General features: G+C 31.0%; 4 protein-coding genes across 4 annotated transcripts in view; 2 read left to right on the forward strand and 2 right to left on the reverse strand.

The window, feature by feature from the left end:
* The window catches only part of MDAR1 (monodehydroascorbate reductase 1), a 3,905-nt gene extending 3,186 nt beyond the window's left edge, over nt 1–719 (forward strand). Inside the window, exon 10 of the mRNA XM_021434068.2 lies at nt 163–719. Coding sequence (XP_021289743.1) covers nt 163–486 — 324 coding nt within the window. The 3' untranslated portion in view covers nt 487–719. The remainder of the gene's footprint in view (nt 1–162) is intronic.
* A 1,414-nt stretch (nt 720–2,133) lies between these two features.
* On the reverse strand, nt 2,134–3,380 carry LOC110420426 (large ribosomal subunit protein P2B-like). Its single transcript, XM_021433735.2, has 4 exons — nt 3,296–3,380; nt 3,092–3,201; nt 2,470–2,696; nt 2,134–2,333 (listed from the first exon to the last, which is right to left on the reverse strand). The coding sequence occupies exons 2-4, from the start codon at nt 3,177–3,179 to the stop codon at nt 2,307–2,309; spliced, it is 342 nt and encodes a 113-aa protein (XP_021289410.1). The 5' UTR covers nt 3,180–3,201; nt 3,296–3,380; the 3' UTR covers nt 2,134–2,306.
* A 9,931-nt stretch (nt 3,381–13,311) lies between these two features.
* LOC110420178 (IQ calmodulin-binding motif family protein) lies at nt 13,312–16,632 on the forward strand. Its single transcript, XM_021433391.2, is given in 11 exon segments — nt 13,312–13,920; nt 14,025–14,139; nt 14,306–14,371; nt 14,484–14,572; nt 14,720–14,807; nt 14,940–15,086; nt 15,161–15,253; nt 15,482–15,583; nt 15,887–16,286; nt 16,289–16,363; nt 16,366–16,632. Coding segments are annotated over 11 exon segments (1,611 nt in total). The 5' UTR covers nt 13,312–13,552; the 3' UTR covers nt 16,434–16,632.
* A 1,249-nt stretch (nt 16,633–17,881) lies between these two features.
* On the reverse strand, nt 17,882–20,279 carry LOC110420834 (histidine-containing phosphotransfer protein 1-like). Its single transcript, XM_021434213.1, has 6 exons — nt 20,093–20,279; nt 19,847–19,977; nt 19,677–19,745; nt 19,130–19,201; nt 18,406–18,478; nt 17,882–18,210 (listed from the first exon to the last, which is right to left on the reverse strand). The coding sequence occupies exons 1-6, from the start codon at nt 20,159–20,161 to the stop codon at nt 18,172–18,174; spliced, it is 453 nt and encodes a 150-aa protein (XP_021289888.1). The 5' UTR covers nt 20,162–20,279; the 3' UTR covers nt 17,882–18,171.
* Nucleotides 20,280–27,310: the final 7,031 nt, after the last annotated feature.

Below are 27,310 nucleotides of genomic sequence, written 5' to 3' on the forward strand. Positions count from 1 at the left end.
GCTTAGTTCATCCATATTTATATTTATGACCTGCTCTCGATACAAAGATATTGGCTAAGTGTTACTTTCCAATAGAAGAATCTACCTTGCAACCTTTAAAAAAGATAATAGTTTTGACTCTTCTCAGAATAACACTGTTAAATTATTCTGACATTTTTGCAGGCCATTAAGGCAAGCAAGGAGGGGAAATCAGTTGATGAATATGACTACCTACCATACTTCTATTCTCGTTCCTTTGATCTAGCATGGCAGTTCTATGGTGACAATGTTGGGGATACAGTGCTCTTTGGAGACAACAACCCACAATCACCTAAGGCCAAGTTCGGATCTTACTGGATCAAAGATGGGAAGGTCGTTGGGGCTTTCCTGGAGGGTGGCTCTGCTGAAGAAAACCAGGCTATTGCAAAAGTTGCTAGGCTCCAGCCTTCAGTTGGGGATTTGGAAGCCCTGACAAATGAAGGTCTTTCCTTTGCCTGTAAGATTTGAGGACTATCAGTTGCCATGCCTTACCCCCCACAAAAGAGAACAAAAAACAGAAAGGTTGTTGCCAGAGGACTATATAGATTTAGACTTGGATATGCTTTTCATGGGGTTGTGTTCTTAGTGCTCTTTGGGTTGAGTACATAAATTTGTGGGATTTGCTATGTTCTATATCGTAGTTATCTCTTCTTGTGTTTCATTTGAATGATGAATAATAATAATACTATGTTTACTGTTAAGGTTTTTTTGTTGGTGTTACTGTCCGATTGTGCAGTACGAAAATAAATACCAAAATGCTTCATAAAACGCATCTTGCTTGTTGGTGAAGTGCGGCAACCAATTATCAAAATTAAGCAAGCCATTCCGGGTAATTTACCCCCAGGAGCCTGTTGTACGCTTGGGTGCCATTGAACTCATGGATTGGTGTTCACCCTGGAAATTTGATCCCTCTGCTTCTGATTTGGATTTTTCCTCAAGTTTTCCCTACAACATCTAGTGAACAACCCTAGTTGAGCAGTGAACAGAATGTTAGCAGAAGCCATAGGGAAATAGTCATAGGGTGCAGTAAAAGAGCGCTCATGTCTCGTAATTTTATCACAATGATACATATCCATATGTTCTAGGCTCATACATCTTCTAGACATCATCTCATCATGGGTTTTCTATTTTATCAGTCGCAAAAAATGTTTCGCCGGTTGTACCTGTACATTCGCTCCTTTGTCATACATATCATACAAATTACATGGTCCCAAGCCCAGAAAAAGGAGGATTGTGGTGGCTATATGACCAACAATGGTTTTTTGAGACATCTTAAACATAAGTTTGAGTGGGAACATGGCTTAGTTTTTATAAAGATTATGGTATGATTTGATGTGATGCATAAACTGAAGTTAATTGAAATGTTGTGTAACCTTACTTTGGAAAAAGCAAAGTGTTGGGTTATTCGAACTGATTCCTGTTTAACGTCTTTGGTCTCATCTAAACCCTTGGGCCTCATTTTCTTTTCCTTGATATCATCCAATTTATATCTATTGGGACAGAGTCCTAGCATGGCAATTCAACTTGTGCATGCAATTGAGACATTCCTATTCCAACAGCCAGAAGAGGAGTTTATGGTTTGCATTTGCATCAATTATTATCGATCAGGTTGCGGTGCTGTCAACTTTATCTATAATTGCATAAAATCTAATTTAGACCTGAAACCAATGTCTAGCTATAAAATTTTGCATGCATTTTGCACAATACCTTCAACCTACTGCCAATCTGGAAAAGAAAAAAACAATGATACATATACATGAACACACCCCATATATGTATTTAGATTGAAAGCAAATTTGCCTGCCTTGACCATTGAAATTTCCGCCAACCAATACCCATGCTAGTGTTTCAACTCGGCCATCCTCAGATCAATTACTGACATTTTCCAATCAACATCCAAGAAATGGGAGACATCAACTACTCACTCCCTTCAAATTTTGGAGTTTATCTGCCATTACCAAATTTTACAATCATGCTCCAACCACAATTTTACTACATGATTCACAAACAAAGCTGTAGCTGAATGCAAATATGATAGATTGCACAACATTAAACAAAAATTCATCACTTTTGCTTGATTCATCATCATTTGACATGAAATGAAATTTAAGAAGATTAACCATAATGAATTCTGAAATTCCATTGCAATATTAGGGTTTCAGCAAATCAAATGCCTTGTCCACCAAATCTATGAAAAAAAAAGCTACATAACACGAGATAACAAAATTTTAAAATCTACGTCAACCTTAAATTGAAAAGAAAATTTCCAGAGAAACCACTCTCACACTTTAGTCGAAGAGACTGAAGCCCATATCCTGCAACAATTTGAACAAAACAGAAGTAGAATTAGATGAAACATATCTCTGATAGAACTAAACGCATGATACTAAGATCATAACAAAACTTAAGACAATTACACATATGCAGAAAATAAAAGTTTGGTGTTTTTACATCATCAGATTCCTCTTTCTCCTCAACTTTCTCTTCCTTCTTAGTCTCAGCTGCAGCAGGTGCGGCAGCGGCACCGGCCCCAGGTGCAGCAGCTGAAACAGCAACACCACCACCAGAAGGAACAGAGGCAAGCTTTTCCCTTCCAGCTGCAATAAGCTCTGTTATATCTTTGCCCTTGACCTCAGATAAAAGAAGCTGAATCCTATCATCTTCAACTTCAGCCCCAACTGGATACAACAATTATTTACAAAAAAAAAAGAGTCAACATTTCTTCCTCCAAAATATAGACAACCAACTCACACCATATCAATCATATTTTCCTTACATCTCAAACCACAATACGAATTACTAAAAACTTAAATTTTTATGAAAAATCAAATGTACCACTACATCCAAATTGGCATTTAATAAAAAAGGCTTTAAAAACCTTTTTATGAGATAACAAGTTGACAGCGCATCAAATATAAACTCCTAGATCACAGCAAACTAATGCATACAATCATGATTTACCAAAAGTTTCATTTTACCAAGTGCACATATTAATACATATAAAGGAAATAAAGACGAAAATTTGATATGAAATGAAGGAGAAAAGGAAAGGGTAAGTGGGGGAAAAGTGTACCACAGCCAAGGATGTCCTTAAGATCATCAGCTGAAGGGCAGGTGTTGCCTCCCAATACAGCCAACAAATATGCAGCAATTACCTTCATTGTCTCCTTTGTCACCTGTAAACTGAATAAACAAGAAACAACAATGTCAAAAACCCAAAAGAGAAAAAAGAACACTCTACATAAAGAGATGCGAGAAGAAGAATGGGAGAGAGTACCAGGAAAGCAATGGATCTGCTGCGGTGAAGGAAGCAAATGGACATGACAAGCCAGTTGGCAGCTTTATATAGTATGCAAAACTAGGGTTTTAGGAGGAGGGGGTACATGAAAATGGATTCGGGCTGGGCTTTTAAGCCCATATCAGATTGTTCACTGACCAAACGCACCAACTTACCGCCATTTTGCCTTGCTTGGCATTTTTATCCATTGGCTGGACCGCTGGATTAAGGTAACCCTCCCAATCCTATATTCCTATTATTCCATAAGTTGTTTTATGTAATGTAAATGTGAAGATAACTCTATTATTTTTATTTTTTTCATATAAACTATTAAAAAAGAAATATTACCAAAAATAATAGTTATCGCCTTAAGCCCAAAAATCTATCCACCGAATTTCAGGAACCTCCCAAGATTCAGGCACTCAGCCACTAGTGGAATGGGCCAAGCTCATCTAGATACCCAGCTTTTGTATGCTTCGCTATGCTCTGCACCACCTCAAGCACATGCAGGTCCAGATTAAGATAACCAGGCTTTTCAGCGCTCAGATTGCACATACACTTCCACCCATGTGTAAGTAATAAAAAAAAATTATTATTTATCACGTTTAATATTATTTTGATCAAGTCAAACAAAATAATATTAAAAGAAATATTTAATACACTGTTAGTATATCAAATCATTAATTTTGACATATTATTAATTAGATATATTATTTTAAAAAATATAAAAATATTATATCGTGTTTAAATTTTATCAATTTTTTATTTTTTTCAAAATAATACAGATGTTAAGATTTAATAATTTGATTATATATGGAAATTACACACTATTGACTCATCAAATTTTAACCCATAATATTTTTCTAAACCCAAAACCATCTAAACACAGGACTTGCACACACAGATCACATAGCCAATAGTTTTTGCAATTAAAGACGGTAAGGTAACTATTTCCGTGAGTAGTTTTCCGACTATTAATGGTGCAAACCTACAGGCCTTCGGGGTCTAAAGGGACAGCAGGTTGGTGGCAGTCTGGTTGACAGCTGCTTGTTGGTGGTAAGTTTTCGTATTAAATATATGATTGAGAAGGACATCAGGTGTATTAATTAATGGCAGTATATACTTATACTTGCTTTCCCACAATTTTCCCTGATAGAAATTGTGGGGCATTTGCATGGGTTCTGATCGTGTCCCAATAGCACTCCATGTATGACTTTTTCTGCCAAGTGTTGTGGGACAACCCATCACTCTCAGCGAGTATCCTCCTGCGTGCTGTATACCGCCAAGAAAATGGAAAAACGTTGCATGGGGAATGGGCCATCCATTTCCAAACTCCCCATTTTTCTTTCCAGGATTCTGCTGTCTTCTTCTCCCCTTTGTTCACTTCCATTATACACACAAAAGTGTAGCCAGAAAAAGAAAGATATGATTTTTTATACTACTATCATTTTATATGATTGTAACTCATGAGAGCCTCATTCCTTGATCAGCCCCTTTTTCTCCAAGTGAAACTTAGATTTTTAAACAAAAACAGTGGCCTATGCATCCATAACTGATAAGGTTGCTTCCGTATGCATGTGAAACAAGCTATAAAACTAGCAAGAGCAGAAAAAAAAAAAAACAAAAACAAAAACAATAAAAAAGCAGAGACAAAATATCTCCCTTTGTGTTGATGCTTTAACATCATCAATATTTTACTTTCCGTCGCAATTTTCTTGTTTACAATTAAATTGAAGAGGATCGTATGTATAAAAAAAATACCTTGTTCTTATACTAATACTATAATATTTGCATTAAAAAGTTTGTATACATATGTTTTTGAGTAGTTCTATGATGATTGAGACTATAGCTCTTAGCAACTTGCATTAAAGTATATGTGGAGCTCGTTGAAAAATTATGAACAAAGATAAAGAAAGAAAGGTAGGTAAGAAGAGACAAAATGATTTGCGCTGGAAGCTTAGCTAGGCAAAATTATTGCACAACTGCTCGAAATATATTTTTTGAACGACAAGAGAGAAATAATTATTAATTAAGATGAAAATTTGTATGGATAAAAGAAAGAAAAACCAAGCATGCACCCCAAACTTTGTTTAAAGCAGCTCTCTATGAAGCCAAAAGACAAAGACCTTTAAAGGTTCTGTTTGTGAGTAGAGACATGGATTCTTGTAGGAATAATTAAATTTTAGATTATAAATAGTAGACAATGTTACAATAAACTATGAATACTAAGATAATATATTGGTCAAGGAAGGTGATTTGGTTGACAATTATTTGAGGTTGATTTGTAAGGATAAGTTTAACAATTATATAATTCATTTCTTAACCATAATCCCAGGCGTATTTGTCTTTTAGATATATATATATATATATATATATACATGTAATTACATTACATTATTACTTACAAAATACATCGAAATTTTCCAAAAATGAGGCAAAACAAATAAAAACAAATTAGAAAATCCTTTCTTTTCCTTCCTAAAAACTCTTTGAAGTGGCAAACTAACCAATTCGTTAGGGAAAGAAATCAGGAATCACATATGGAATGTTGCTTCCTCATGCATTTCTCTTCCACCAGTTAATTTGAAGTAATTAAAATGATATTAATTTGAAGTAGCTTGTCGTTTAATTACATTGAAAACAAAGAACACTACAAAGATCCAAAACTAAAAAGTGAAGACAAAGACTGCCACCATCGTGGGAGAAACAAAGAACATGACCGGACAGACAGATAACATTAAATTTTGCCACTAAAGAAAGGGTCTAATTAGTAATTAGGATACCTTCAGTTGAGTTTTGTGGTAATAATTAAGATAAGTGTCACACTGCAACACAAAAAATATCCTTCAACTTTCTGGTCTAATGAAAAGTATGATATGATAAATCAACTATTTGCTCTGAATTGATTGAGAAATGAATGATTGAAATTTGGGCATGTTTGGTATGCCATTCCCCCTTTATTCCTAAAGAATTTTTATTCTTTTATTTGGCTGTAAAATTGCTTAAGGGAATAGCCATTCCTGTGGAAAGGCTATTCTCCAAAATTCTCTAAAATTAAAAAATAGTTAATACCACCTTTTTTATGATATTCGCTATTCCATGGTTAAGGAATAAACTTAAAAATTGATAAAAACCAAAATCACTTTTACAAGTTTGAAAAATTACAATCCTATTTGTATAAAATATTATTTTTTCTCTCTCCTCCTCTCCCTTAATTCTAACTTTTAATAAAATATTAATATTTTAAATTATGAATGATTAAATTATAAAAACATATTAATATTTAAATTATCAATTATTAATATTTAAAATAAATTATAAATTATTAAACATAAATAAGCATAATAACATTTAAATTATAAATGAAGTATTAATAATTAAATTATCAACTAGTAATATTTCAAATAAATTATAAACTATTAATACTTAAAAAATAAATTAAATTAAATTAAAAATAAATAGCCATAATAATATTTCAATTATAAATAAATATTAATATTTTAAAATGTTAATGATTAAATTATAAAAATATCAATAATTAAATTATCAATTATTAATATTTCAAATAAATTATCACATAATAATATTTTAAAAAATAAAATAAAATAAAAATTAACCATAATAATATTTAAATTAAATAAATATAAATATTTTAAATATTAATTATTAAATTATAATAAATATTAATATTTCAATTATCAATTATTAATATTTTAAATAAATTATCAATTATTAGTATTTAACAATAAAATAAAATGAACTAATTAATCATAATAATATTTAAGTTCAATAAAATATTAATACTTTAAATATTAATGATTAAATTATAGAAAAATATTAATATTTAAATGATCAATATTAATATTTTAAATAAATTATCAATTATTACTATTTACAAAGTGAAATAAATAAAAAAAGTAACATTTAAATTATAAATAAAATATTAATAATTAAATTATCAATTGGTAATATTTTAAATAAAATATAAATTATTAATATTTAAAAATTAAATTAAAAATAAAAATAAATAATCATAATAATATCTCAATTATAAATAAAATATTAATTTTTTAAAATGTTAATGATTAAATTATAAATAAAATATCAGTAATTAAATTATCAATAATTAATATTTTAAATATATTATGAATATTAATATTTAAAAACTAAAATAAAATAAAAATTAATTGTAATAATATATAAATTAAATATAATATTAATATTTTAAATATTAATTATTAAATTATAATAAAATATTAATATTTCAATTATCAATTATTAATATTTTAAATAAAATATCAATTATTAGTATTTCAAAAATAAAATAAAATAAACTAATTAATCATAATAATATTTAAATTAAATAAAATATTAATATTTTAAAATATTAATAGTTAAATTATAACTAAAATATTAATATTTAAATTATCAATTATTAATATTTTAAATAAATTATCAATTATTAGTATTTAAAAATAAAATAAAATAACTAATCATTATAATATTTAAATTAAATAAAATATTTATATTTTAAGATAGCGATGATTAAATTGTGAAGAAAATATTAATATTTAAGTTATCTATTATTAATATTTTAAAAATAAAATAAAATAAAATAATTAATTATAATAATATTTAAATTAAATATTAATATTTAAATTAATATTATTAATATTTTAAATAAATGATCAATTGTTAATACTTAAAAAATAAAATTAAAATAAATAATTATATATTATAATAAAAGGTATTTTTATCTTTTTATCCTCTATTCTTTTCTTATTCTAAAATTATTTTTATCAACCAAACACAATAATAAGTTATAATAACTATTCTTGTTTTATTTCATTTATTATACTAAACTATATAATAACTATTATATTCTATTCACATTTTTTTTCTCATTCTATTCTATTCATTCTTCATTCTATTTTCATATAATAGTTATTCTATTTCATTTTTATAAATTCAGTCAATCAAACATAATCCGATAGTTATGTATATATAGAAGATCATTCTTGTATGTTATTATATATTTACTGTGCTAGTGGATCAATCGACAAATTTCAATACATATTGTTGTAATTACATATATTTTACATACCCAAGTCAAAGAAGATACATTATTTTCAGTCAATGTATATAGTTCAAAACACAGACGTTTTCATAAGGATATTATGTATTGCATTCTGCTCTAAGAACAAAAGAACCTGAGGTGATACAAAAAACCTGCAAAAGCAACCCTTTTAGATCTCAAAAATCAAAATATACATCATCCTAAACCCAACAGGAGTAAAAAAAACCTCTACCTTCCCCATCCAGAGGAGCAAAATGTACATAAAAAAAATTCTATAATAACTTATCTTATGAAAATTTAATTATACAATAATATATATCAGAAATAAACTTATGAAATTTTTTTTGATATATAAGATTTTGAGCTATATGATGGGAAATTCTCTCTTTCCATCACACAAATCTCATTCCATCATTTCCAGAATTAGAATCTGATATCTTTAAAATGAAATTTTAAATTCTTTTAATTGATTTTTGAAGACACTTGGAGAACAATTCCGACTCAACAAAAGAAAAATCATATGTGAAAATGAGTTGTAATTTTATGTATTACCGATTTACCACAGTCATTTTTATTATATATTTGACGTTCAATGCAATTGTCATCAATGCATCTGTTTTATTAACCCGTGCATAGTAATCCTCGAATTTATTTAACTAACATCATTTTAGAGGAAACAGATTGCACATGTTAATTATTAGTATTTAATATTTACTAGCAATTAACAACTAAATAAAACTACTAATGCAATTCTTTTAACATAATGACAGCATCAATGACGAAGACGATAACGAAAATTAGGTCTCCCACTGGTATTTCTTTACTACTATTTGTTAAGATAATGACGAGAATTTTAGTTGGTTCAGCTCAAAGTCGACGGTCGATGGCACATTTGTAATGAAATCCTCACGCAAGGTTAATTATTGGCCAAACCATATCACGTGGTATGACCAACAAGGCAGGAAAAAGGCCCAACCAGACAAAATTGGACAGAGTCTGACCCAAGGTGCGCTTCTGCATTTGGACTTTGAAGAAGATGAAGTCTTTGTTAATTGTAATTAATTACTGGTTAATCAAAGTTTCTTAACCGTTTCAACGCCAAATCCAGTTTTGCTGACACAAAAAAAAAGGACGGTTCCCATATTCGCGCGTGGGGGAGACGCGAACCGGAGGCAGAAGGCCCCACGTAATTGCCACTTTGTCCCATCCTGACTCGTCACACCATCTGTCGGCGCGTCTGCTTCAATTGCTTCTTGGTGCTGACTTGGGAGATCACATTAAGTCAGTCGAGGCACGCCGACCACAAAAAAGTATAATTTAGGATCCACCACAATTTATATATTGAAGTACTTTTCAAGAATGAATAAATGTTGTTTCCTTTTTCTTTTTTATCTTCAACTCCCTTAGTTGTAATATAGTTTTAATGATTATTATTCAATACATTAACATTGAAGATTTGGATTTTACAAAAAAAATTTATAGAGTTTATTTGTGTTTATTTATGATATATTTTAAAAAATAATTAATAATTTAATTATTAAATAAATACATGATTATCTATAAATGAATTTGTGAAGTTAAAAATTTTATCATCGATGTATTTTTATAATTCAAAAAATATATATAAAGTATGGATGTTTACATCTAGTTTTATAATTGTTTTTGACGAATTATTATATAAAAATTATGTATATATAATTAGTATGTAGATGTAACATACATATCAATCTCAAAATTTTCTAATTTTCTAATATTTTTTTTTTTCATTTTTACGTATGATTTCCTCTTAAACAAATTAATTATATCACACTAACAAAATTTGAAGCCTTAATTAAAAAGTTGAAAACATTTTTCACAAAGCTATTCAAAATTAATAATTATATGTGCAGTAATCGTTTAAAGTCAAAATTTTCATCAATATTGAACTGGAAAATCTTTTTATTCAACAAATATACATTTATAAATGATAATTCATGCTTTTAGATTCATACTAATAATAATTAGGAAGACTTTCGTATGTGTAATATATGTATACAAAAACGTTAGTCAAACAATTCTGTTTGTCACGATTGCACAAGTTGAATTTGAGTGCATTATATGCGCATGATAAAACAACAAACGCTAAATACAGTTTACTTGAATTGAACAAACTGTGGATGTGTAATCATCCTTTAGAAAAACCTGCCTAAGCAAAAATACGTGCTTCACGATTGTTTAATATAAGCAATTCGTGCAATTTAGGTATTTTTTTTTAAACCCAAAAAAATCACCACACATTACATATATATAAATATGTAAAAGTCGAACAAATTTATTTATTTTTAGCTAAATATTTTCATTTTTATTAGGGTTGGAGCCACAACGAGTATATAATTCAAAGTCAAGTCCAGTTTTCTAAATTTTGTGCTTAGTCAGTTGTGTTATGATAAATTTAATGCATATGGTAAACATAATATTCAACACTGGAAAAACGATGGAATTCAATTTCTTTGACCTACTTTGTCATATGGTAAACATTAAAATCATGTCACTAAATTATTTTATCATTGTGAAATATATAAGAATTAAATTAGCTAGAGTCGTGATTTGCTTGGGAGTAAGTACATGTTATTACTTAGGTTTTTTTTAATTTGATTGCTTGTCTTACAAATTAATGAACAGATAAACAGAATCATACATTTAGTGAAAAAACTTGAGTAAATTGATTCATGGTCATTATTCATTTCAATATAATAAAGTCAAAATTTTCCTTTGTTTATTTGTTGGTATGTGTGTCTATGTGTGTGTATATATATATATATATATATATATGTATATATATATTTATGAAAACGAGTTAAGAAAAAAAATTGTGCTTGTTACTTGAGAATAAAGCGTTATAGGAGACAGAGACTACAATCAAAGGTTTTATTTCTTTTGCCCACAAGATGGTCAAAAATTTAAGGGATGCCATGTCAAAATGTGTTCAATGTGGGATTTATCCCTTACTTATAAGTCACTGAACCATAATTTCAAGGTGGGAAAAAATGGAGACATTAGAGAAAAAAAATGCAGATCCTGTATGTAGGTCCTAGGCTCATTCTCAGTCCATACTTCTCGCTGCCTAATATTGACTATATTGGCACCTTAGTGGTACGAATTCTAGCAATTTAAACCATACAAAAGGTATTGAAGGACAGTTTTCACTATGGGCTGTGGATATGATTTTTATGGATTAATAGGAAAAAAAATAGAATATTAGTTAAGCTGCTCTACTTTCTATCTATATGTATGATCGAGAAGGCTTAAAATCGAAACATTGAATTTTATGTGTTTAATTTAAGTAACAACTGACAAGGGTAAAATGAAATTGAGAAAAAGGTTTTAAATTATTTTTTTAAGAAAACCGAATATTCATTAAAGTATGTAAAAGGTGCATCAAATATTCATTAAAGTATGTAAATATAGGCAGTTTTTGAAAACAAAAATGCTATAACCCAAAAATTATAACCTAAACAAATTTAAAAAGTGACAAAGGGAAACACATCAGCAGAGTTTGGTATCATTTGTTAAAATTACCATAATTAATCAAATCCTCAAGGTGATCTTACTATTACAGTAATGTTGTCACTTAGATATTTAAAATTATAATGTTTGGTTAACAATTATTAACCAATGGAAATAATATATCCCTGTGTTTGGTGTTCCGTAAAACTCAAAACATGATATTCATAATAAAATAATAATAATTTGAACATTGCATGGAGATAACAATTAGTAAAATATTAATATTTTATGTCTTGGACAGAAGGAACAATTAAATGATTTAATCAACAAATAGAAAAATTTTTTTATCAATGAGTAAACTATACTTCTAAAATATTAATTACTTAAAGTCTTTGAATGAATGAAAAAGTGAAATTAAATCTATTTTAGTAATAATGAATTTGTTGAGAAAATTAAAATAGTATATAACATAAAAAAAAACGTAATATACTTTTTGAATTTTGTAAAATTAAGAATTTTATTTTGAATAATGCAAATAACTATATCACTTTATCACCATGAAAAAGTTTTTCATCCATGACCTTTCATATTAATAATCATCTAATCACTTCAAATAATCTTAAATCGCCCCATTACCAAATTTTTACCAAACATGATAACTTAAATACCAGAAAACTGTAAATTTTAAAATAAATCACTGCTGCCAAACCTTATACTAGTAGAATTTAAAATATTTTCAAGTTTCAAGATTCCAATTATGCAATGAATTTTGTTTGGCCAGGAAAAAAATATTTCTATTAAAAAAGAAAAATTCATAAATGTAGAAGAGGTAAGTCAAAATACAAAAAAGAAAAAAAAGAAACACAGAGTTAAATGGGGAGAACAAAAACAATGATTCCCTTTATGCCTTCCTACTTCCTTTTTAAAAATGCAGTATGAACCAAAGAAATCCAGTCCAGAGGGCACATCGCTTTAGTAATTTAGGTAGCCACCCATTGCAGCCATATTAGCTTATTTATGAACACAATAGCAAAATGGCTTCTAATATCGGTTATGATAGAAAAAAAAAACATTCAATTATGCAATGATTCATTTCCTATGAAAAGAACAACATTCAAGAAGAAAGTGATAAACAATCTGGACGCAATCAAAATCTCCCAGTTCTGTGTTTTTATGTTCTCTTTTGGCATATTCTTTGCTCTTTTCTTCTTCGTCTTTCCAGAAAATAACCGAAAGAGCCTTCAAGATTTGAGTCTTTTCCCATTTGCTTTCTCCTTTCTCCGAAAACCAAAAAAATAAATGTAAAAACAGGTTTAACCACGTGATCCACATACAATCCCATGCCGTCCAAATTCTCCTTCAAAATTTGCCTACGCTTTTCCTAGTATCTTGTCTCTGGTTTCTCTCACTACAACAGACGACTGAAAATAAAACCTCACTCTCAACCTTAGCGCGTGACCGACTCACCTCACTGTGACCGAGTGGAACATTAAAAATTGACTGGTGGGTTTCCCGGGGGAGTTCCAAACCTTCAGCTCCTCTATTTATATTCTTTTCTGCTCTGTCCTTCTCTCCAAACCAGCAACCAGAAAGTTTTTTCTTTTCCTATGGGTTTTTTATCTCCCTTAAAAATTCTAATGCTTTGTTTCGTGTGAACTGTTTTGACTAAGTCTAGTAGAAAAAAATAAAAAACAATGGAAGTAATTGAAACTCAAACAGCTGTTTCAAATTTCGATCTCCAGTCAAAGTCTCCGTTCTATAACATTTCCTCCTCCGACCTTCAGAACAGCGGCTTTCGTGGTGGATCCGAACCGTTGGGTTTTTTCTCTATGGATAGTCCGAAAGAAGCAAGCGAATCAGATACCCCGTCGGGGAATAATGGTGGTGGCTTTGAAATGCAGATGGAGTCGTTGATTGACGGTCGAGATTTTTCGGGTTCGAATCTCGCGCCTGGTGGCGCTTCTTCTCATTCGAATGCGGCAGTTAAGGTTCAGAAGGTGTACCGGAGTTATCGGACACGGCGTAGGTTAGCAGACTCCGCTGTTGTCGCAGAAGAACTCTGGTGAGTACATAAAATCTTTGTCTTTGCCTCTTTTTTTATTTATATATATTTTTTTATTTTGCATTTTATATTGTTTGGGTGATAAATATTTTTTTTTCCTTCAGGTGGCTGGTTTTAGATTATGCAAGGCTTAATCACAGCACAATTTCGTTTTTTAATTATTTGAAACCAGAAACTGCTGTTTCAAGGTGGAATCGTGTTGGCTTAAATGCTTCTAAGGTATTCTTTTTCCCTTTTGCTCCATCTTTTCTATTAAAAATATTTTTATATGAAGAGCTGCGTTTGACGGGGATTCTTGATTTTTCTTGTCTTTTGTCCCTTATTTTTTCTTTTTACAAATTATTGTTCTTTTTCGCATAAATAATAATATTTGGAATTTTGGCAGGTCGGGAAGGGATTGTCCAAAGACGCCAAAGCACAAAAATTGGCTTTTCAACATTGGATTGAAGCTGTAATTTGATCTCCTTAGTCTTTCACCTTGATCAAAAAATAAGTTCATTTCAAGTTTTAGATTTTTTTGGATAATTTTATTGATCGACTCTTAACATTTTTCTGAACTGTAGATTGATCCACGTCATCGCTATGGGCATAACTTGCATATTTACTATGATGAGTGGTCCAAAGACGATGCTGGTCAACCATTTTTCTACTGGTAATGCCAAACACGTTGCTGTTATTGTTACACTGTGAATGCAATTGCTATTAACTTGAAATTTCCCTAGGAAGAAAGGGTTGCTTGCGCTAGTATGTGTTTAAAGAAGTTAATTGCTCATGGGGTTTTCATTCGTGCTACCTACAGGCTGGATATAGGGGATGGCAAAGAGATTGATCTCAAAGAATGCTCGAGATCCAAGCTTCGACAACAATGTATTAAGTATCTTGGACCTGTACGTGCTTTAATATGCTAGATTCAATCCAGTTGTAAATTTATGATATCATGTAAGAAAATGTCAATTATAGTCGTGGCAAAAATCCTGATGTGTTTTCTTTGGTGCGTGCATGCGTCTGTTGGGAAACAGCAAGAGAGGGAGAATTATGAGTTCATTGTTGTTGAAGGGAAGATTATCCACAAACAAACTAGAAATGTCCTTGATACAACCAAAGGATTGAAAAAGGGGAAATGGATATTTGTTATGAGTACCTCGAAGAAACTGTATGCTGGAGAGGTAAGCATCTGACTGTGAAAGACTGTTTCTTCATAACATATCTAAAAACCTAAAATGTCTTTTGTACCTTGCAGAAGAAGAAAGGAATGTTTCATCATTCTAGCTTTTTGGCTGGAGGAGCGACGGTAGCAGCTGGTAGGCTGGTGGCAGAGCATGGGATTCTAAAGGTATAGGTTCATGATGATTTAGGATTTTGTAGTGTACCAGGAATGTTGCCTGCTGCCCTTATTGTTGGTTGCATTTGAATGACTGGATACTTCCATCAAATATACATAAAGTAATTCATCATTGCAGCTAAGAGGCCAATGCCTTCTTCCTTCTATTCTTTGGCAATCTTATTAAAGTTCTGATACAATGTGCTGATACATTAACTCCTGATTTTCTTGATATTTCAGTCCATCTCTGCATATAGTGGACATTACCGGCCAACAGAAGATAGTCTTAAGAGTTTTCTCTCCTTTCTGAAGGAGAATGGAGTGAACCTTAGTGAAGTTGAGGTAACCTTTCAATTTATTCATGTTCTCTTTAGTAATTGTTAAACTGAACATTTGATGTTTCAATGTTGCATCAAGGGAAATCTTGAAATCTAAACAAATGTTATCATTCCCTAAAATGGCAGTTGTTGAGAATTCTGACAGAAATTGCAAGAGATCATAAGAACTTATCTGCTTAGCTATTTCATATACTTGCTGGTTGTTATCCTTGAACCTTTGGTTCCTTTTTCAGTCAAATGGATCATGCCATTTATTCATTCATTCCAATAACAGATATGATGACTGACATTTGCATCTTGTTTTCAGATATGCGGGGCAGCTGATGATTCTGATACCTATGATGATGGCAAACCCAGCAGTGGTGGTACTACAGTTCTAGTTTCAACAAGCACAGTGCCTACCGAACTTGGAATTGACCATAAAGAGAAGAATTTGTTGTCAGAATCATCTGAAACAAATCAAACAGAGACCACGAATAATTTCAAAAGAACTTTATCTGGTGGTCTTCAGAGCCCAAGAGCTGAGGTGCCTCAAAAAGCTATATTGCAAAGGATCAACTCCAAGAAGGCCGCGAAATCATACCAATTAGGACATCAACTGTCACTCAAATGGTCAACTGGGGCTGGGCCAAGGATTGGGTGTGTTGCGGACTACCCTGTAGAACTGAGACAACATGCATTAGAGTTTGTCAACCTGTCCCCAAGAACTCCCACAGTCCTTCACCATTCCTGTCTCCAAGAATGCCGCGTACCCCTACCACACCTTCAGCATACAGGCGTCCTGGTGTCTTGCACCAACTACAGCTCAGCCAATATCGTATGACCATAATGCTGATGGCACTTCTGCCACCTAAGTGTAATATTCCATGAGTTTTTTTTTTTTTTTAATTTACCATGAGTTTATCATTAGGTTTTCCGCTTCTAGTATAATGGATGCATTAGTGAAAGTAAAGATCTGATACGGTTTTATGTCACTTCAGCCTTTTGGGAATGGCTATATAGCATTATCGTAGTTGCCTCTAATGCGATTCATAAGTATCCATTAGCTGTTTATTCCACTTCGCAAAATTTCAGATTATACATTATGCTGAGAGGCTTTGATGGATGTTTTCACGTATTACCGGATGCATCAACTATTTTAAATTAATCAAGAAAATTACCTGCTAGTCGGGCTAGTTCCTGCACTGGATAAAGCCAGTTACTGGATATCGGTTTCTCACCAGTCACCGGTTTTAAGAAGGTTTCCCGCTTTTCTTACTGTTTTCCCCTCATCACCTTCAAATATTCTGACTTGGTCCATGTCTTGACCAATCATCAAGAATGAAAGGACATCTGTACCGATCCAACAAAAGAAAAGACATACTGTATGATTGCTATCCAAGCTCAACACTGGAGAGATCAGGTCAGGGAGAGAAAAACATAAGCGTGGAAGCCTTGAAGCATCAAGCACAGCCATGTCTAGGAAGTTGTTAGCATGGAAAATGGGCTGCCGACTGGGAGAAATTGGGGATGAGTGCTTTGCCGGTCTACGTTTTGTATGCCAAAGGTCTTGTAGAAGTATACTTCAAAATCATTTCTTTCATGAGAATGCAGCAGGAGATGCATTATTTTTTTCTACTTCAGTTGCTTCAGTTAGCTGTCGCTGCAACTTTCTTTTATGAGAAATAGCACGTAGTATTCATCCCTCCTTAGGAATCAACAAATATCCGTCATGCCTTTTCTAATATCTCAGAACTAAAACGATTTCAATGGCATTCCTAGGAATGATTTTACCATGGACTCCCTTTATCAATTGACACTGCACAAAAAAGTTGCAGAACTCCATTCACATTCCTTGATTGGGTAGCTAGTAAAGTTATGCTACGGGAGGTGACATTTGTAGCATCAACATCAGTAAAAATATCCTGCCTGTTCTCCTGTTGCTTTGAAACAACCAGTTCGGACAATTAAAACTCTCACAGTCATGTTGGTCATGGGATCACATTTTCAAGTCGTCTCCAATCTAAAACTTTAGCTTTTAAAAATAATGCTTATGTATATTTTAACTTAAAAATTGTCGTTTGAATCCCTTTCTTTTTCATAAAAGAAAATTTTTGATATTTTAAGAGATTGAAGATGATAGTCAAGTGACGGCTGTCACTTTTTAATTTTTAATTTTCGTCTTGAATTGAATTATTGACTTGATTTATAACTTTTACTATATATTATATTTATAGATGTGAGGAAAAACATAAATCAAGTGAAAAAAAACAAGACATAATGCAACAAATTATCCTGTCAAACAAAACCCTATGGCCATTTGACAACTATCAACAAAAGGAACAAAAAATAGAAGCAAAAAGAGCACACTTTGTTGTCTATATTGGTGCAAACATTTCTTATTCATACTTGTAACGTAAAGTCTAAAAACAACATAAAGCACTAACTGATTCCTTAGTCACTTATTCTAAAAGAAGGTCAACTCAATATCCAAGAGCCATACATTTAGTTAATCAAAATGGAAAAACAATGTTGACCTGTTCAAGATAAAATGGTAACTGTTCCTCAAAAATTTAGGTTGACCGAGCACTGCATTGTAGCGCTATCTACTCATTACCGGTTGGTCTCAAGCGCAATGATACTCCTCTCTAGCTGCAACACCAGAAATGGGGAATTATTGGAACAAGCAAAAGTACCACAGTAAGAAACCATTTTTAAAGTGTCAAAAAACCAATAATTCAAGGCAGGGGATTCGACCATTGCATCATTGACAGAGTTTTAACCACGATATCAGAGAGTTTCAAGTCAAATCATTCTTATAACAAACACTATAAGATCATGCATTACCTGAATCAGGGTTTGAAATTTACTGCGCAAAAGACAGTATTCGCGTGTGATTGAGTTTAAAGCTCGCACGCACCTGCACAGTCGCAGACAACAAATTTATCAAATTGGGGCTAATAATAACAAATTGAACCCACGGCTTCTCAGATCTTTAAGGATATGATCTGAAGGACATACCCTGATAAAAGGGTCACGAGAGATCGGATAAAAACACTTAAAGACCATAGCAGCTACAGCCAAAATCTAGAGAATAGAGCATCAAACAATCTGAAGTGCCAGTTAAGGAGAGACTGTGTTTCTAACGTTGTAATCACACAACCGAGAAAACAACAATCCTCTTGGCTTGTAATATACGGAAGGGCATGGATAGTGTATATAATATATATTCACATATAAATAGGTGAATTTTTAACTTAACAAGAGAATCACTTTAGATGCTTTTGCCTCCTAGGGATGGAAAACCATACAGAAAAGTAGTAACAGTCAAAAGTATTGCACAAGTGGAATTATATGAATGGAAGCCATAAGTCTGATAAGCGGGGTTAAATGACAGACATCTACCTCTGGAATTACTTCTTTTGATATTATAGATGATTTTATCAGACTGATTGGGGTGAAGGTTTAAGGAAGCTCTTTGTTATTCATGGGGCCAACAATAGCATAAAAACATGCAAGATTTGTATAATATTGAAGAACGAATCGGAAAAGAGGAAGCTTGTTCTCTCACCCTTCCTTGCTCCGGTCATCAGAAGCTTGACGAAGGTTAACACAAGCAAGTTTCAAGCGATGTGCACCAATGCTGGGAGACCAAACACAGAAGAGAAAAGTTAAAAAAGCAAAGTCCCAAGGATCATTCCATATGACTAAGAACTACCATAAACTATGAGATTAGAAGAAAACAGAACACCAGAAAAGAATGTTGCTATTTTCATTTGAAACACAGAGATTACTCCAAAATATAGCTTAATAACAGAAAATCTCATAATTTAAACCATAGGAAAAATTTTCAAACGCTTACAATCGTTTGCTGGTGAAAGTTAATGGGCATCAAGGGAAATTGAATTAATATATAGACATCAGGATTTGATCATGGGCTATACTATTAAACTGTCAGAGTGGCGTTTTCTAAGTTTGAAAGGAAAGGATTTCTTATCTGACACCATTGAAATGGACAACATAAACAAGTTTCCTTCATCGTATTGTATGCAAATTACAGATGGGTTACTTAAAAGAACAAAGACATTCCTAAGAAGCAAATGATACAGCTATGTTACCTTGAGCTGCTTCCTTTAAGTTGATGAACATAAGTATCCAACTTGCTAAAATCAACACTTTGATAACCCCTGCAAATATAACATAAATTAGGATACAAAATTGACTCAGAAAGTATACTTAAGAAGGCTAATGGTAACAGCACACGGTAGCATCTGAGGTTTGAGATTACAGATATTTGTTCAATTCTGTTATGATCCTTTCTGCATCAGTGCAAAACAAAGTAATCACTTCGTCGACAAAGTTTGGATTACTTGAATCCTGCAAAGCTTGAATTTGACTGAACTGGCTGTCCAGCACTCCCTGGAAAACAACACAATTACATTAACTTAATACTTGAAATCTTAAACCTTACATCAAGTCTACAATTTTACATGAAGATGCTTTTGGACAAGAAAAATGAAGGGGAACACGGTACCTCATCAAACATAGATTGAACAAAATTCTTGAGCTGTGTTTTGAGTGCGGCTAAAGCCATTTGATTCATAAATTTCAGAAGATTTAAACTTTAAACCCTACTTGTAATTCCTAAAGAGAAGGAAGTTACTTGATCTATATAAAGAGAAAAAAAAAAAGAAGCAGAAAAACCTCCTTCCGGAGCTAGAAACAAGGGGTGGATTTATCTGTTTTGTTTACTTTTTCTGTCACTCTTTATAGAAGTCAAAGTCAAACAGTTTAGTTTCTCCAGAAAGATTTCGTGTGCAGTTGCCCACCTTCCCTCTCTCTCGTGTGCAGCATGATTGCTCTTTTGTACACTTTTGTCACACCACTCACCTTCGTGCCATGTAAAAGGTCAAAGTGCTTTGGTTTAGAGTGGTATGTACGGCAACCTTTTTTTTTTTTCATTTTAAATTTTCTTACCAAACCAAACCCAATTTCAAGGTTTTTTTTTGTTTAATTTTCATTTTGGAAATAATTCTGTGTGTTAAATATGTACTTAATATTTTTTCTTCAATATTGATGATGCATGGTGCATGTGATTTACTAAGAAAAATGTTACTATATAGCAATGATTAATACAGAATTTGTCATTGTAACACTAGTTGTTACTTGTGTTATCATGTTATAAAATATAGATTATCTCTTGACTTAATTACACAAAAATTTTTATCTCTTGACTTAACATACATGCACCTTATGATTGAAAGCTTAAAAAATGTTTCTTTCATATAGTAGATTTAACTTACAAAATGTTTCTTTTACTAAAATTCAATGTTATCATTTGCTTCAAATGTATTAAATTAAAATAAAAAAAAGATAGAAAAAAAGAAGAAGAATAGGACACAACTTTGTCTTGCTTTACTTTTCTAATAATTGTTGCACAAATCCATCATCACGATCTGTTGATACTCTCGCAAATGCAACCCCACCATTAGCATTGTCATTGTTACTTTTCTTGATCCTAATCTCATCAATTTGTCACAATCCTCTAAGGATTAATTAAGCATTTACTTTTTTTTGGAAATAATTACGCGTTTACTTTAATTAAACAAAAAAATTTAAGTGGATAGTCAGTAACATATTGTATTTTTTAAGGACTACCCTAGAAAGAACCACTTGGAAATATACTACTTTTTTGGAAGAATTTCAACATTAAATACAATTATTACCTTTGAATTTAAAAAAAAAAAATCTATGCATTCAATACAAAAGTAAATTATAGAAGAATTTAATTAAAAAACTTTATTATCGCGATATAGGTCTAAATAATCAAGTTGTCATATATGACTTTAAGTTTTTAAAATTATGAGTGCCTCTCTATCTTTCAGCAAGACCAAAATTGTGCATTGAAATTCATGCATGATTGATAAAATAACCCAAGCTTATTTGATATTTACTCATGAAAAGGATGATACTTGCCCCCCCATGTAAAACTTTTAGATTAGACTTACTTGAATATAGAGTGTTGGCTTGGTTTGTTCCCTAATCTCCTTTATAGGGTCACATGCCCATAGGATTAGAGAAATACTCTCAGCTTTTGCAAGATAAAACACTGTACCCAAACTAAAAAAAAAAAAAGGAAAAAGGGAAAATTCGAATTTTGAGTTTTGTTATCCTTTTTACAAAGAGATAATAACTATATTAGACTAATCCTCTCAATGTATTGATAAGTAAATTTGAATTAAAATTTTGAAATTTAATTTTATCATTTGAAAATTAGAAATTGAAAACTTGTTTAGACATACTTCACACGAGGTTCAATGCATCTGGCTTTTATAAATATATAAAGAGAGAGTTGGGTTATCAATTTATCATGGTTGTAATATATGCCACACATTAACACAGTGATGAAAAGATGTCAAAGACACCAACCATATCCTCATATTACATTCCTGTCTCTTGCCGACCTCCAACTTAATCCTTTTAATGCTAATGGTGCGCCCTGACAAGGCCTCATCATTTCCTTTTTCTTCCTTTCATTTTCATATTAATGTAAAAAGGATGCCCATCTGATATTAAATTTTTAATTTTCAATGTCAGTCAATTGACTTTTCATACAAAAGTTTACCTAAAATCTGCATGAAAAATAATACAAACCAAATATTTGATGGGATGATTTGTATGCAACCCATTTTTCTTAATGTTATGGGTATTTATTTTGGATTTAAATGGAGCTGGAATGAATGCATCAAACAGAAATAAAGTCCAAAGAGCTAGGTTTAGCCACCACTAGCATATACTCATACGAGTATTCATAGAGTGAGTAGAAGCAGTAGTTAAAGAAACAAAATAAGATTGATTTTCGCATTTATTCTAGGTACCAAGTCAGCAGCTTTGTTGCCTTCCTTCCCCAGTAAATGCGCCATTTAAGAAAGGAAATCATCTCATATATCAGTGATAAAATTTTTAAACTTCACTAATAAAATTAAAGAATTATTATATATTTTATTAAAGTACATTTTAAAAAATTAATAAGTTAGTATAGTAAGTTAAAAAATATATGATATAATTTTAATTTCACTTGCAGAAGTTAAAAATCGTACTAATATTACACAGAATAGTCGTGTCTAAATAGGGGTAAAGTGTTTTCTTCCCCAATTGCATTTGCATTTTATGAGGTAGTATGGATCTTCAAGCCCAGCATTACTGGGTTTAAAGGGTGGATTCGCTTTAGAGGTTTGTACCTGCGTGTTCAAAAGCAAAACCATGGATCAAGCCTTAATTTCTATATCCCATTAAAAAAAAAAAGAAAAAGGAAAATGAACATTAAATTTTGTTCCTTAATTTTTAAGAGGATTAATGATTGTATCTGACCTTAAAAATAGATGCATGTATCCCTTAGTTTTGAAACCCCTTCCCCTCCTCCTGAATAATAATAATAATAATAAAAACATTAGACCAAGCCTCAGCTGCTACTATTCAACTTTAATTTGTCTTTTCGTTATTTTTCTCGCTTGTCTTCACCTACCTGCGTTCACTTTTTCCAGCTGGACACATCAAATGCTTATTTAAACAATGTACAAACCATACATTATATATATATATATATATAATGAGATTAAATTCACAAGTAAAATTTATAGTTACAATCAAATAATTCTTAATAAATATGATATTACTTTTATATTACGATTTGTAGAGTTTGACTAAGAAACGTATTTGTCTTTGAGAATTGTAGAAAGTCTAGAGATCCAGGAACTATCAAAACACCAAACCTAGTATCACTAATTCGACAAAATCACACCACTAATAGCGTTAGCATTATTCATGTATACTTAATGAAATCTGTCTTTGGCTTTGTTGAATATGCATTTTGGGCACTATTCATGTTGTTTCACAACTTAAAACATGTTGGCATTTTACTTAAATTTTATTTTATTTTTGATGATTCAAAATTTAATGTATTTATTAGACAGGACTGATTTTTGGTTGTAGAAAGGCATGTACTTATAGAAGGGTATATTTGTTCACTTCTGAATAGGTGTCTCTGAATAGAGAGGCATGTTGATAATAATTCACTATTTATAAATAGGTAGCACTTTTTTCTAAAAAATACTTTAAAAGTATTTCATATTTTCAAAAACTTTATCATTCTTCATTCTAAAACTCCTTCAAGAGTAGTCAAGAGATTTACGAGTTCATCGGATTTTATACTTGGGTGCACATTAGAATATCCTTGAGTGGTTCGTTACATCTTAGGAGTAGGACGTCTTGTTATTTGCACCGGGATAGCGACGAAAATCTACTTTGAAGTCAGCACCTTCCATAATATGCCTCGAACCGGTTTTCACACTCAAAACTCTTTTTTATTTCTTTTTTTGTTAATTGTTAAGTATCTGTTATGTTTTTTCGTGTGTTCTTCTTTAGCTTTTCGGGTATAGATTTCAACAATTTTAGAGTAGATTTGGTTTTGTTTTTTTGTTTTTTTAAAATGGTTTCTATTGAAGAACAAATTTCTGCAAAGCTAGAGAAATTCTTTGTGCAAAACTTTCGTAGGTGGCAGAATCAAATGTGTTATTGGTTAACAACTCTAAGCCTTTTTTCTATTATCTGCAATCCTATTGATTCTTCAAATAAAAATCTTGATACTGTTGGACCTTTAAATCAAAACTTTGATTCTAACTTATTTGATATCACAAGCACACAAACACAATTAGATAGGGATTATCTTTATCATGGTCCCATTTTGTTTGCTTTGTCTAGTAATCTTTACGATATCTTTTGCACTACAAAAATTGCACATGAATTGTGGGAAGCATTGAAAAAGAAATATGGTAAAGAGGATAAAGGTCTTGACAACTATATTATAGGAAAATATATGGACTTAAAAATGACTAATAATAAATCTGTTATGGAACAAGCGCACTTTTTTTAAGTTCTTATTCATGAATTGAACCAAAAGAAAACTGAAATATGTGAAAATTTTCATGTGGGTGCTTTGCTTGAAAAACTTCCTCTAAAATGAAAACCTTTTGCTTTGTCCTTAAAACACAAACGTGAAACTTTGACTATGGACAGTTTAATTGTTTCTTTTCAAATTGAAGAAAAACAGAGAGATAAGGATATATTATCCAATGAGTTTGAGGACAAAGTGAACATTGTGGAAAGGAAAAATTCAAACTCAAAAAAAAGAAAGTTTTCAAAAGATTTTTTTTTGTAAACAACCATTTAGTGTTAATAAGAAAAAGAAGAGACGTTGCTTTGTTTGTGGAAAATCGGGGCATTTGGCAAGAGTTTGTCGACTTCACAAAGGCTAGAAAATGTTTAAGACACCAGTCTTACTGGTCAATGTTGTGACTAGTCAAGATGACAAAAGGTTTGTTTCAAACATTCCTATGATCAATTTAGTGTGTGAGTCTACGGATTGGTGGATTGATACTAGTGCTGAAATCTATTTTTGTGCTGACCAATCTATATTTTTAAAATATTAGGTTATTCACAGAAAATACGTGAACATGGGTAATTCTACAATTGCACAAGTGAAAGGAGATTGAAGAATAGATTTATTACTAATTTTTGAGTTAGAAGGAATTTGATTAGTGGCTTTCTTTTTATTAGAGAAGACTATAAATGATTGTTTGAATCCAATAAAATTGTAATTAGTAGGTATGAGTCTTTTGTCAACAAAGGATATGTATTTGACAGTCTTTTCAAGTTAAATATGTCAAATGTTATTTGGCATGGTAAAGAAAGTAATAACAGTTTTTCTCTTTATGATGATGTCCTTTGTTCTAATGTTTGGTATGATCGTTTAGGGCATATTAATAATGTGTCCATTAAGAGAATGATGAATTTGGATCTTATTTCTAAATCTGACATAAACATGCATGAAAAATGTGTAATTTGTGTGTAGTCTAAATTACCAAGAAAGTTTTTTAAATTGTAACTAGAAAATCTGTAATCTTAGAGTTAATACATAGCAATGATTGTGGCATTCAACTTTACTCTAGGAATGGTAAGAGATACTTTATTACTTTTATAGATGATTTTTCTAAATATTGTTGTCTTTCCAATTCGAACAAAAGACGAGGCTTTGGTTATATTTACTACATATAAAAAGGAAGTTACAAAATCAAAAAGAAAAAAAGTCAAAATTCTTCATTCAGATAAGGGAGGAGAATATGATTCTATAAAGTTTTCAAACTTCTGTAATGAGAATGGAATTATCTATTGAGTATCCTTTCTCACACATCCTAATAAAATGTTGGAACAGAGAGAAAAAATCGAATTCTATTGGATATGGTAAACTGTATGCTTGCAATTTCTAGACTCTCAAAAAACTTATGGAGTGAAGCACTCTTATTTGTATGTCACATTCTAAATAGAGTTCTTTAAAGGAAATTAGACAAAACTCCATATAAATTATGGAAAGGGAGAAAACCCAATTTAAATTATTTATGAACGTGGGGGTGCATGGTAAAAGTGAAAATTCTAAAAATTAAAAAAAAATGGAACCTAAACCTATTACTGGAGTTCTTGTGGGTTATTCCTAGGATAGTGTCACTTACAGGATTTTAGTAATAAAATCTAAAATTACTGATATAAGTGTCAACAATATCATAGAATCGAGAAATGTTGTATATTTTGAGGATATTTTACCCTTGAATATTAAGGTAAATAAATCAATATCTTCTGAATGCACTCTAATTTTGGTAGAGTAAGAGGAAAAAGATATGATCAATATGAAATGTCTTAGAACAAACAAAAGAGCAAGAGTAGAGAAAAATTTGAAAATAATTTTTACACCTATCTAATGGAAAATGATCATCGAATGTATAAGGAGGTATTGTCTATTTTGCATACGCAAGTACATGTATTGAACAAGTAATATAGACAGTAAATCCAGATTATCATTCCCACAATGATTTGTTTTTAAAGTTTCACTAAGAATTAAAATTATATAACAAATTAATCTTATTTAAGCTAATTAACAATTAAAAAAAACTAATCAAAGATAAAATTGAAACAAATAAACAAGAAATTAACCAACAAAAACTAAATATAATGAGAAAAGCAATTGATTAAAGACCTAGGATCATGGGTTTATTCAACATTTTATTTGATAGTATCTTTTTTTGTTAGTTATCTTTCTTGGTTGATTTTACTAACTTAGAATCTAAAGCTACAAGAAAGTCTCCATCGAGATGCTTGTATAAATACCTAACTTAATTAGTTCACTCTATGTCTATAGGAATCAATTAAATGAAGTACATTTAGCAAATGTTCTAATTTGGCTATGTATGACAGTTGGCATATATCTACTCGAATTACGAATCAGATCACCTAAGTGATATGAACATATACTATTTAAATCTTAGTCCAATCTAAAATCTTTGTGTCAAGTTTTAATTAGATTTACAAATCAATTAATTGTTAGTCAAACAATTAAAGGCATTATTAAGAACAGATTTAAATAAGTAAAACGATGCCTATTCATGATAAATAACAAAAAATCAATATTTAGACTACATGTTGAAATTCACCATACTCCTAAATAAGCAATTAGTTCATAATATCTAAACAAAACACTATCCAAAGAAATTTAGTCATGAATACAAAATAAGAAAATAAGAATAACACAAAAAACGAGAAAGAAACTAATGTTGAATCCTAGTAAATCTTGAAACTCTTTCAATTGCTGTTCAATTGTTGATTGATTTGTAGCTGTAATTCTCTAAAAAAGCTGTTGCTGTCT

Source organism: Theobroma umbraticum, unplaced genomic scaffold (genome assembly GCF_002168275.2).
Source record: "Theobroma umbraticum cultivar Fairchild unplaced genomic scaffold, ASM216827v3 scaffold_86.0, whole genome shotgun sequence".
NCBI lineage: Eukaryota > Viridiplantae > Streptophyta > Magnoliopsida > Malvales > Malvaceae > Theobroma > Theobroma umbraticum.